The sequence below is a fragment of the Pundamilia nyererei genome, unplaced genomic scaffold, assembly GCF_000239375.1.
Source record: "Pundamilia nyererei isolate P.nyererei 1_Seehausen unplaced genomic scaffold, PunNye1.0 scaffold00328, whole genome shotgun sequence".
Taxonomy (NCBI): Eukaryota; Metazoa; Chordata; class Actinopteri; order Cichliformes; family Cichlidae; genus Pundamilia; species Pundamilia nyererei.
The window spans coordinates 105,896-116,715 of NW_005187729.1; the positions used below are offsets into that span (position 1 = coordinate 105,896).

Sequence of the window (10,820 nt, forward strand, 5' to 3'; positions counted from 1 at the left end):
CCACTCGTTCATAGTCTGAGAGCTGAAGGTAGAGGGTTTTGAGGGTATCCAACCCCTCCTACCACTCTGTTTTGTTTTTTGTTTTTGTTTGTTTTTTCTTTTAGTCTACATATCCAAGGCCAGAGCACTGGAGACTGCTGTTCTTCTTCTCCTCTCCTGCCATATCCCAAGCTCTTTATGGTTGCTAGCACCAGTCATCCTCATCCGTCTCACTATAAGGTTCATGCAGGCCCTTGCGGGGCCCTCTGGCATGGGCAGGCCGGTGGTGTGGGTGGGGCGGCACCCCTGGTGTTCCCCGTCGGTGTGGGGAAGGTGAAGATGAATGGTAACCATTGGGTACCCTGCGTGGATGCGGTTGAGGGGGTGGAGGAGGCCCGTGGCGGGCAGTCCTAGGTGAACGTGGGTGTGGGTGAGGATTTCCTCCATGTGGGTGAGGGTTGCCGTGGGAGAGGCTCTGCTCGTAGGCGGGAGGCTCGTGGTGACGCTCATACTCATAATCTCTCTCGTAGAAGGGTCCGTCACACTCCAGGCTGTCCCCGGGTGGAGGCCCGCTCCAGCGGCTTCGGTGAGGCGACCTGGGTGAGCCGTGGAGGGGCGAGCGTGGGGACTGGTGCCTAGGGGAGCGTGGCGAACCATGCCGGGATGAAGAGCCCCCGTGGTGGGGAGAGGCGTGGCGTGACGGGGGTCGGTGGTGGTAGCCTCTGTCATGGTCTGGAGGGGAGAAGTGTCGTGGAGAGGGTGAACGCAGGCGACCTGGCCCTGGGGGGCCATAGCCAGGCTTGCGAACCGCGGGGGAGTAGGTGACATGTGGGCGTGGGACTGCAGGGGTCTGAGGCAACTGGCGGCGGCCTCTCCTTGGAGTGCTGGTCCCCGAGGTAGAGGGAACCGGGCTGCCGCTCACCGAACTACTGCCCTACAGCAAAATGTAAACAAGGAAAATCAAAACGCACCACAACAATAACAACAGAGACCAGAATAGAGCAGAACGGAGGTGAGATAGATAGACAGAAAGAGAGAGAGATAGATGGATAGAAAGATGGATACATAGACACCATTAAAAATCATCCAAAAACATAGTGATGAAGCAAAAAATTGACATCAAGAAGCCACATGTCACATTGAAGAAAAATGGACAGAGAAATGGTGACAAAGAAAAAAAAGCATAACAGAAAAAAGAGAGATTGATATCCATAAATAGAAGTGTGGAAATAACCTTTTGTGAACTCTTACTGGAGATTAAGGGTCACAATATATGTGAAATGATTAACTACTGTCCTCAAATCATAATAAGAAGATCCAAGTACATCAAAATATAGATCTAAGACAAAAACAGGTCATACCATACTATAATTGCATGTTTACACTGGTGCTTGAGACTTTGTGTACTCTTTTCTATATTTCTGCAAAAATGAAATTAAAAGTTTTTGTTTTTAATATCAGCCCTAAAAGCAGATCCTGCAAATGTGAAATATTCTACTTTGACTCTCCCAATGTTACTTGGCTGTCAATAAATAGTACCTGAACCTGTTAGCCAGTAATTATTTTTTTAAACTGATCATCTCAAAGTATTTGCAGAAGTACATCATTCAGGGCAAAAGAGGGTGAGTTGTTGATGTTCATTAGGCTGGAAATGTTACAGAACTATTTCTGAAGATATTGGATTTCATCAACCCACAGTTAGACACACTGTCTTTAAAGAATGAATTTCAGGACCACTATTATCCTCCCCAGGAGTGGTCGGCCAAAGGGATCGGCTGGGAGCTCACAAAAGAAGACTGGGTAACTTTTAAGCAGTAAAAGGCCATCCCGACATTACTGCATTCCAGCACAAGGACCTTATCCTATCTGTGAAACCAGGTGCTGACAGGATCATGTATTAGGCCTTTTCTGATGTCCTATTAATGCCACCAAAATAAAAATCAACAGATCAAGCCATCTGTCTGTGAACTGAAGCTCAAGAGAAAGTGTCTCGTGCTTATGCAGAAATAGAGAAAATCTCAAACAATCCAAAATGCTCCCGATGAGACATTCTATAAAGAAATTAAACAGCTGAACCTTGACAATAATCTTTGCTTTTGGAGCCCACCTGTCTGTGACCTCGTCCGTCAGGCCCCTCGCTGGGTGACCGGGACCAGTGACGGTCGTGGGGATGCCTGTGGGAGTAGTCGTGGCGGTCGTGGCCGTACCGCTCCTTGTCCATAGAGCCGTGATGATGGTGATGGTGATGGTGGTGACGACGGTCCTTGGTCCGGCCACGGTCCCGCTCGCGCTCCTTGGGCGGCAGATCACCTGACTGTGTGGTGGTGCTGAGGTCTGTGCCCAGGCCTGGCAAAGAGACGTCTCAGTTTACATTTAAACCAATAATTTTATTATCCTTGAGAACATATTAACAAAAATTCTACTCAAAGATATTCTTAATTCTCAAGAAGTCTTTATCCACTTGATTAACACAATAAACTTTCCATGTTTACTGTAAAGCTAAAGTTCTTAAAACTGCAAAAACATGCAAGAAGAAAATCCACTCCAGTTGTGCAGTCAAATGCAGAACATCTCCACTCCAGAATCGATGTGGCAGAGCAGAGGATTCTCCATTAGATTAGAGAGCTCTTCAATTATAAAAGGGTTTTAGAGGTTAACTCTGTCAGCGTTGTTGCATTAGTTTTACAGCTGAAGCATGCAATTTGGACTCGCAATTAATGATGAAGTGGGCTGTCTGCTTTGTGCAATATTCTTTTCAAGGACTTCTCTGTGCCAAGATTTGAATTGCACTAATATTTGTGAATATGATGATCTGTAAATGTATGTTGACTTAGGTAAATGGAGTAACTGCTGCTGAATTACTCTTGACCTGGCTGCAAACAACACTGCACGCAGTACTATATGTAGAAGTTTCTAAATGTCCATATGTTGCAATCTTAAAAGGTACTATCAAGGTACTATTTTGTCAGAAAGCAATTGCAAGTAGTTGCAGTCACCATCTGGTCACCCAGAGGTTCATTGGGCTTTACTCTGAATCGCTCAGTGACCACTTTCGATCATGAGGTGATTATACAGGTTGCATGGTGGGAGACAACCTGTCTCCAAACAATTATGGTCCTTCTAGGACTAACTAGAACCACTGATTGGTGAAGGTTTGTAAACCATTACCATCTAATGCATAAATGCAGTGTTAACGGATCGCAATTATGTGCAAAACACGTCTGTCACATGATCTTTGCAATAGGAGACTCAGCTGATTGTATTTCGGTTCTATTCCTTTATAAAGGCAAGGTTGCTGAGTCAATTTGCAATTAAACCATTGCCCAATAATGGACCTAGCAACTAGGTCACTATTTGTGGAAGAATTTCTGAATTTCTGTTTCAAATTTATGAGGTTTGGCTCTGAATGTAAGCAGTTAATGTAAATTTCTGTGCATGTAGAAGGCAACAGCTTTCTGATGCAAAAATGTTAATTTGAAGATGGCAGGTAGTTGCAGACATGGTCACCCTTGTTGAAGTCAAAGGCAGCAAGATTACAAATCCATTGCACACAGTTGTAATAAATTTTTGGACATGTTTTGGTCCTTAAAAATGTAATAAGTTAGATGAAAACAACATCAAACTTGAGGCTAATGTTTAATTTTAAAATATCCATTTGAATCTAAATCAATTCCTATGACCTTCCAGTCCTTAACTTTAGAGAAGGAAGAAGCATGTTTATAGCCTGGTACAAAAAAAACCCACTTTTGATTTCTATAGCTACTCCCCCTTGACCACAACTATGTTAAGGTTGCCGTGAGTCCTAAAGTATTCTTCTAAGTGATAGGCAGCTAGCTTAGCTGAACTGAGCTTTGACTGCTTATGTGTCTTTTGTAGCATTTTTAACTAGGGCTGAACGATATATCACATTTGCGATAATATCGCGACATGATCAAGTGCAATTTTCTAACCGCAAAGGCTGCGATTATACTCTGGACATGTCCAAATTCATGGGCTGCATCCTCCTGAGGCCGCATTTGTAGACCGATTACGTCACAGCGACGCGCCGAAGGCTGTCCAAATTCGTAGACTCCTCCGAATGTAGCCGACAAATGCGTCCTCCTTTTCCCCGAATTTGAAGGATGGGTCGGGTGTGTCCTTCGTGGCCTACCATATCCCAGAATTCATAGCGCGGCCCAGCCAAACTCCAGTTTCCAGCAATGGCGGCCGCTACTAAGTTTTAAAATTACTCATACTAATCTTTCTGGGTCACAAAATAAACTTTTAACATATTTTCAGGCAAGAAAGTCGTTGTGTAAACATCAAATATCTGCTTGGTTTATCAAGATATCCCATATTTGCAAAAGTGCTTCGACGTTTTCAGAGGCGTCTGCTACCCACCAGCTCGACAGCTAGCCGGGAGCTCGAGGGTTACTGATGCGGCCGAGAACGGCACAACTCCCGGCACATCATTTTCAGATCACCGCGGAGTTTCGCTGCTCGGGTTAAACGTAATATATAAGTCACTTAGACAACCTAAAAATGTTATTGTTGGGCTTTTTTCAGTGTTTTGTTTGTTCGTGAGTAAATCGGTTTGGCTGAGATTAAAGTTATTAGATTAGATAAAATAAAACTTTATTAATCCCCCGGGTGGGTTCCTCCTTGGTTTTCACACAGCTGACTAAACGTCAAACAGAAAACTTATTAAACAGAAGTATGAGACAGTCGAGAATTTACACCAGTGCCTGGTTATATTTTAGATAGCAAGAAGCAGACGGCCGAGTTTATTAAACTCCACCGAGACGCTAATCAGAAGACTAGACCGTTTGTGTGTGTGTTTATACAATTGCTATTATGTTTGCACTTTATGTGTAATGTTACTGACTGCAGAGATCAGTAAGATGTGTGTATTTTTTATTTATTAGTTTTATTTATTTAATATTATTTTTTAATTGAATGACTGTCTAGTAGTTCACAGATGTCGAAAAACTGAGTGTGGTAAAGCCACTGATTTTTTTTATGTATATTTCTGCAATCTGCACATTGTACTGACTTTCATTGTAATGTTTACACCAGGGTTCCTTGTCAGCACTTTATGCTCAGATGTTTGTAAACTAAAAATAAACTATTGTGTATGTTCAAATATACTGTTGTGATTGAAGAAGTTAAATAAAAATGTCAGTCATCAATTCATGCATCATAACAGAGGTCTGTCTTCCAGGAAAGAACAGTTTAAAATTAATGTAATATAGTATTGGCCATACTATATGATGTATTGCTTGTCTTTGTTTAATAATACAGAAGACAAAGACCTTAAAAAATAATCGCATATCGCATCGCAATCGCAATATTGGGGCAAAAAATCGCAATTAGATTATTTTCCATAATCGTTCAGCCCTATTTTTAACTCACTTATTTTGCAGTTGTGGTTATGTGTACTAGCATATATATTACAAGAAGTCTATGTTACAATTTTTTTGAGTAGATATTCTAATACATTATTTGTATGTCAACATTAATAAGCACCTAGTCTCTGAATACATCTTGCTAACCAAGCTAATGTTACTAACAAATATTGTTACATCAATGACAGCCTTAAATAATAATTGATTTCTCATAGTGTCACAAATCACAAACCAATGGGTATTTTTTTTTTATTCAGTCTACTGGTCAAACAAACGTTTCTTATGCTAACATGGCTAACATGCTAAAGTTTAGCATGCGAGGTAGAATTTTCTATTTTTCAGCTAAACCATCTATGATGTAGTATAGCTTAGCATAAAATGCCACATACTAATACAAATGGTAGCCTGTTAGCAAGACTTAAGTTTCTCCTTGTGTAAAGAGACTTGGTGACATGAGAAAACTCCTTTCTTCCAAAGCACAACCTGTGCTTGAATGAAATGACAATAACATATTTTCCAAATTAACTGTGAAGTCTTATGATTTTGTCTACTTATTTCCAAGCCACAGTTTTTTTTCATATAAAAGCAAAGTTAAATCAACAAATAAGTCAAATGCTCATGAACAGCCACAACAAACTTGCCCTATATTTGTGATTGTCCGTGATGCCAATTGTACAACCAATTTACATTATTTAATTTTAACACTAGCCCTCAAATATGGAAAGTTACAGTTTTAGGGATCTTCTCATGGTGTTAAACATGACAGTCTGACCACAGCAATCAAAACACCAGTCAGCTTAGCCACACCATCTGTACGCAGACGATGCACTGCTCTCACACTGAGATTTATGGCTCATCTTTCTTTGGTGAACTGAACACTGGTGCAGATGTTGGTCTGATTTCAAAGGAAATAACCATTCTGAGTTACTCACCCGTGTCCGCGTCGGTGTATCTGGTCAGGGAGCGCTGCGAGGTGCGGTGGCTTCTGTCCCTGTGCCTGCGTCCTCCATGTCTCCCCTCCTCAGACACCACCCTCTCCAGCGAGTAGTCGTCCAGCCTCACGCCCCTGCCTGTACGCCCATGAACTAGGCTGGACGTGGAGCGACGCATCGGACTTGTGTCAGTAATGGTCTGCGAGGACAAAGGAGGCAGAGTAGAAGAAAATACAGAAGAGGGAGATAGAGGCAGATAGAGAAATCATAAGGTAGGGGAGAGAAAGATAAAAAGAAGTGAGATTTAAGGCCTTGGACTGCTGGAGTGGAGTCCTCATGTCTGAGAAGGACACCAGTCACTTCAGTGACTTTTGCTGAGTATATAACATTATGGTATTGGGCGTATAAGTGCTTTATGATCCAATGCCAACTCTTGATTTAGATGCGTGGTGGTTCAGAACAAAATGGCAATTCAGGATTTCAGAAGGTGCAGTTTGATTTGATAATATGAATATTTGGCTTGTGTGCTGTAGTGTGTGGTGACCTATACAGATCTAAATATGATTTCTGAATAGCCTAATCTGACCCCAGCTAACGGCATTAGCATTCATGTAACTTGAAGGAAAGGACCTGAAATCCCTTAGTATTAAGTCTAAGTATGAAACAACATGTGACACCATGCCTCTTCACCAAAATATGGTGATATGAAACGCACAGATATAAACAGGGAACTCACAGGGAGAGGAGAAAAGGGTAGCGCGGCAGAGAACAAGCATGAGGTTGAGCTTTAGAAACCATGCCTCACATGCACAGAGGAGCTATATTGCGCTTCTCCCCACAGCAGCCATATTTCATTTACATGAAACTCGGGTTGAGATACCAGACAGTCTTTTTATGGTTTGATTTATAATTAAAAACACAAAATGCAAAACTGAAAATTCCACATTACTTGGAATTTCTTAAAAAATGTGTATATTTGCCATGTATTTATAGCCATGAAAAAGAACAGATTTTATGTAACTTTTGCTTTTCAAACTGGCATATTTTAATTAGCTGGATGACATAAATGTCATGCCAGAGGTATGAAACACATGGTAAGGAGAGCCTTAGTCCTCATCATTAATGAGAATGATGCAAAAATGGTGTGGGAAGAAAACATTACGCCAATCTGACAATAGAGCAGCAAGGGTTACATCTTATTCAAAGACTGATCTTTTTTCTCACTACATGCATACTTTCTAAGTATGATCGAATATAAATCAAATATGGACACTCTGCGGATAAGACAATCCATCATTCTAGGCGCTCTGAGCCAGAGCAAAAGCTCTTCAAGAACTCAACAGGAAAATCCTACACTAAAAAAACTACGAGACAAAATGTTTCACTGTCCACTGTCTGTTTGAATAAACAAAATAATAAACAAATATCAAAAGTGAGCTGGTGATGTGATTTACTTCCTGCTCACCATGAAGGCTCATCTACTCATCTCATCTACTCACAGCTGAAATGTGACCTACAACATATATACTGGGACCAGTTCTACATGATTTTCCTGCTGGGTTCATTGTCAGGCTTCTCTGATCAGGAAAAAGACCCTGCCCACACTGTGAACCCCCACAAAGCCTCACATTAACTCGATGATAAAGCAGGTCAGTCTGCAAGCAGCAGGCCAGACAAAGACAAACACAGGAGGATTCTCCGCCCTGAGACGAATGTCACCACTTACAGCAGTCTGTACACAAGCCATGCATGTTCTCTGAGTAGCTGGCAGTACAGAAATGTGTACACCCTTAATCCACCCACACCCTCACACACACACACACACACACACACACACACACACACACACACACACACACACACACACACACAGAGAAAAACTTGTGTCGGACTTCGAATAGTTTATTTTGACAAAAAGCCTCATTTCTCCATTTTAAATTTATGAGTTTGACAAAAAAGCATTTTGTAAAGTAATGTTTTATTGAAGAATAAATAAATATCATTAAAAACCATTAGATATTTACAAAGTTATATTCTTTTCCCCCATTATTTGGACACTACAAAGGCCAAAGCTAATATCAAAAAGTTGCCATAAATCGCAGAAACTTTACCTGCTGCCACTTTCATTGTTTTCAACATGGATCTTCAAGTTTCACAGAGAGGATCAAACTCTGTGTCAAACTGACCCACCCTCGACGTAGAGGAGCTCCACCCTTTGTGAGAGCAAGATTTCTGGCTATAATCCAGAGACCAAACAGAACTTTTGAGTGGAAGAGTCCAGCTGTGTCCAAATCTGAAGACGGCACATTAGGTGAGGAGCATGATCAGGAGTATATCTGTCTTTTTTCTTTTAATTTAAAAGGTTGTTCCCCAAGAATATGTCCCAAGAGTCAGACTGTCAAAGCAGAGTTTTAGGGAATGTTCTGAAAATTCTGACTGAGAACAATCAGCACTGGAGTGTGTTTTTGTGAGATGGTACTTTTTTGGCTAGAATAACAATATTTAGTCACTACCGATCCGACTTGCCAGATTTGACTAGTCTTCCCTGGTTTTTAGTTAGTTTATCAGTCTCTTTTGTGGTCTTATTGTATACCTTTTGAGAGCAGTTGACTCACATTCTTGTAGACATCCAAGCTCTCAGTACACTAGTCCATTAACGCCTCATCAGGCAGGTTTCATCCAGTTTTTCATTTTTGTTTCATCCCTAGTTATACTGTTAATTTTGAATTGAAAGCAACTTAATGTAAGGTGCTGAACACAACGCAGCTACATCATGAGCATCACACTCTGCCTTTCATGCCACCTTTTATGCTACTGAAAATCTGGCTTTGACTAAAGCAACGCCTTGCCTCATTGGCACACCACTTTCTCTCGCATCCACAGTGAGACTTTGCCACGTCATGCATGAGTAATGACATGCCGGCACCCTGCCTATCCCCGGTACTGGCCAACAGTCACATATCAGGGCAGTCCATGCTTTTCATCATACACTGTTGACCCGGTCTGCAGTGATGCAAAGGATTTAAATGCACAGGTAATAGACACACACAGACGAGCACACACAGACGCTGCGTACGAGCTGAACTCCTGTGAAACTCTCACAGGGAGTGAAAACAATGGAGCGCAGAGCGAGCTCAACATGAGCAAACTCGAGAGAGAAAAAGGAAGAAGAAAAAGAGAGACTCAGATAGCTCAAAGAAAAGCCGACAGAAGAGGAAGACAGAGGAGAAGGCCTGATCAAAGTAGATCTGAACAGTGACAATTAGGTCAAAGCTGAATCAAAGAGGCTCGAGTGCCAGATGGGTGGGGTTCACTGCATTAATGTAATAGAGGTTGACTTTTTCTAAAGGTGCATCAATGAAGGAGAACACAACCCATTACCACAAAAGACTATATGCAGACAACACAGAGATTTCTTTTAAAAAGGCATAAAATTCCTGCTTGATGCTGACTTTCATATTGTGTCTACAGACATGAACACAAAAGTGTGGCACAGCACTTAAAATGGTGGCTTTTGAAAACTAGATAGACGTTTGATTTATCTGAAATTTGGGAAAATCGCTGAGTTTCTGTCCAAGAGATGAATACCCTTTGCTCAGAACACTTGAGTGTGCAGCCACTCTGGAAACACTGGAATATTTGGTGAATGAGCAGAAGAGGTTTTGAATTTCCATTCAACCGACTGACCCACTTGGTTCCATCTCAGTGTTTGATTGAAAACTCAATCATGGCCCGTGAACACTCTGAATGGCTGTTGAAGAACAAATGTCGGCCACACAGAGTGCTGAAAATTTTGCTAAAATGAAAAGGAGTTCGACTCGCCATTCGGTGTCAAAGAAACTGCCCCTGCCCTGAATACCAGGGCAGGGGCAGTTTCTTTGACACCGAATGGCGAGTCGAACTGTTTCACTGCTGTTCAGCTCTACCCATATGGCACCTGATGTGGGGCGAAATGACCAGCAAAACTACAATCTGCTGCAGATCCAGTTTGGAAAGACAGACCGGCAGAGAGGGACAGAGGAAACGAGCGGGGGAGAGGGTAGATGGAGATAGAGCAAGAGGTACATACACTGAGGTTATTTCCGCGAGGCCTGTGTCTCCTCCGCTGCAGAGCAGGCGAACACAGAGATGATAACGTATAGCAGAGCAGTGTAGCACGCACACGCACGTACACACACACGCACACAGAGCACAGGCCCGACGTAGCATAGCCACCAGGACCCGAGGAGAAAAAAGGATGGAGAGAGAGAGAAATCGATAACAGGATAAGACAGTGATTTGTGGAGGAGAGAAAGAGAGGATTTGTTTTTTGAAGAGGACAGATGAGGATGTCGGACAAAAACACAGGAGGATGAAAAATGAAATACAATAAAATGATATAAAGGAAGAAATGAAGGAGGAGTTGGGGTGCAGAGACAGGAGAAAGAGAGAAAGAGAGAGTTCAGTTAATTTCAGGATGTCTAGCGCGCAGCACGCATCAGAGCCAAGAGATCTGCGGGCGAGCAAGAGGAGACAGAGGACATCC

General features: G+C 42.2%; 1 protein-coding gene across 1 annotated transcript in view; it reads right to left on the reverse strand.

The window, feature by feature from the left end:
- Nucleotides 1-6: 6 nt before the first annotated feature.
- The window catches only part of cacna1ab (calcium channel, voltage-dependent, P/Q type, alpha 1A subunit, b), a 192,172-nt gene continuing 181,358 nt past the window's right edge, over nt 7-10,820 (reverse strand). The window contains exons 50-53 of the mRNA XM_013915592.1: nt 10,365-10,400; nt 6,296-6,494; nt 2,087-2,325; nt 7-913 (exon numbers count right to left, since the gene is read on the reverse strand). Coding sequence (XP_013771046.1) covers nt 185-913; nt 2,087-2,325; nt 6,296-6,494; nt 10,365-10,400 — 1,203 coding nt within the window. The 3' untranslated portion in view covers nt 7-184. The remainder of the gene's footprint in view (nt 914-2,086; nt 2,326-6,295; nt 6,495-10,364; nt 10,401-10,820) is intronic.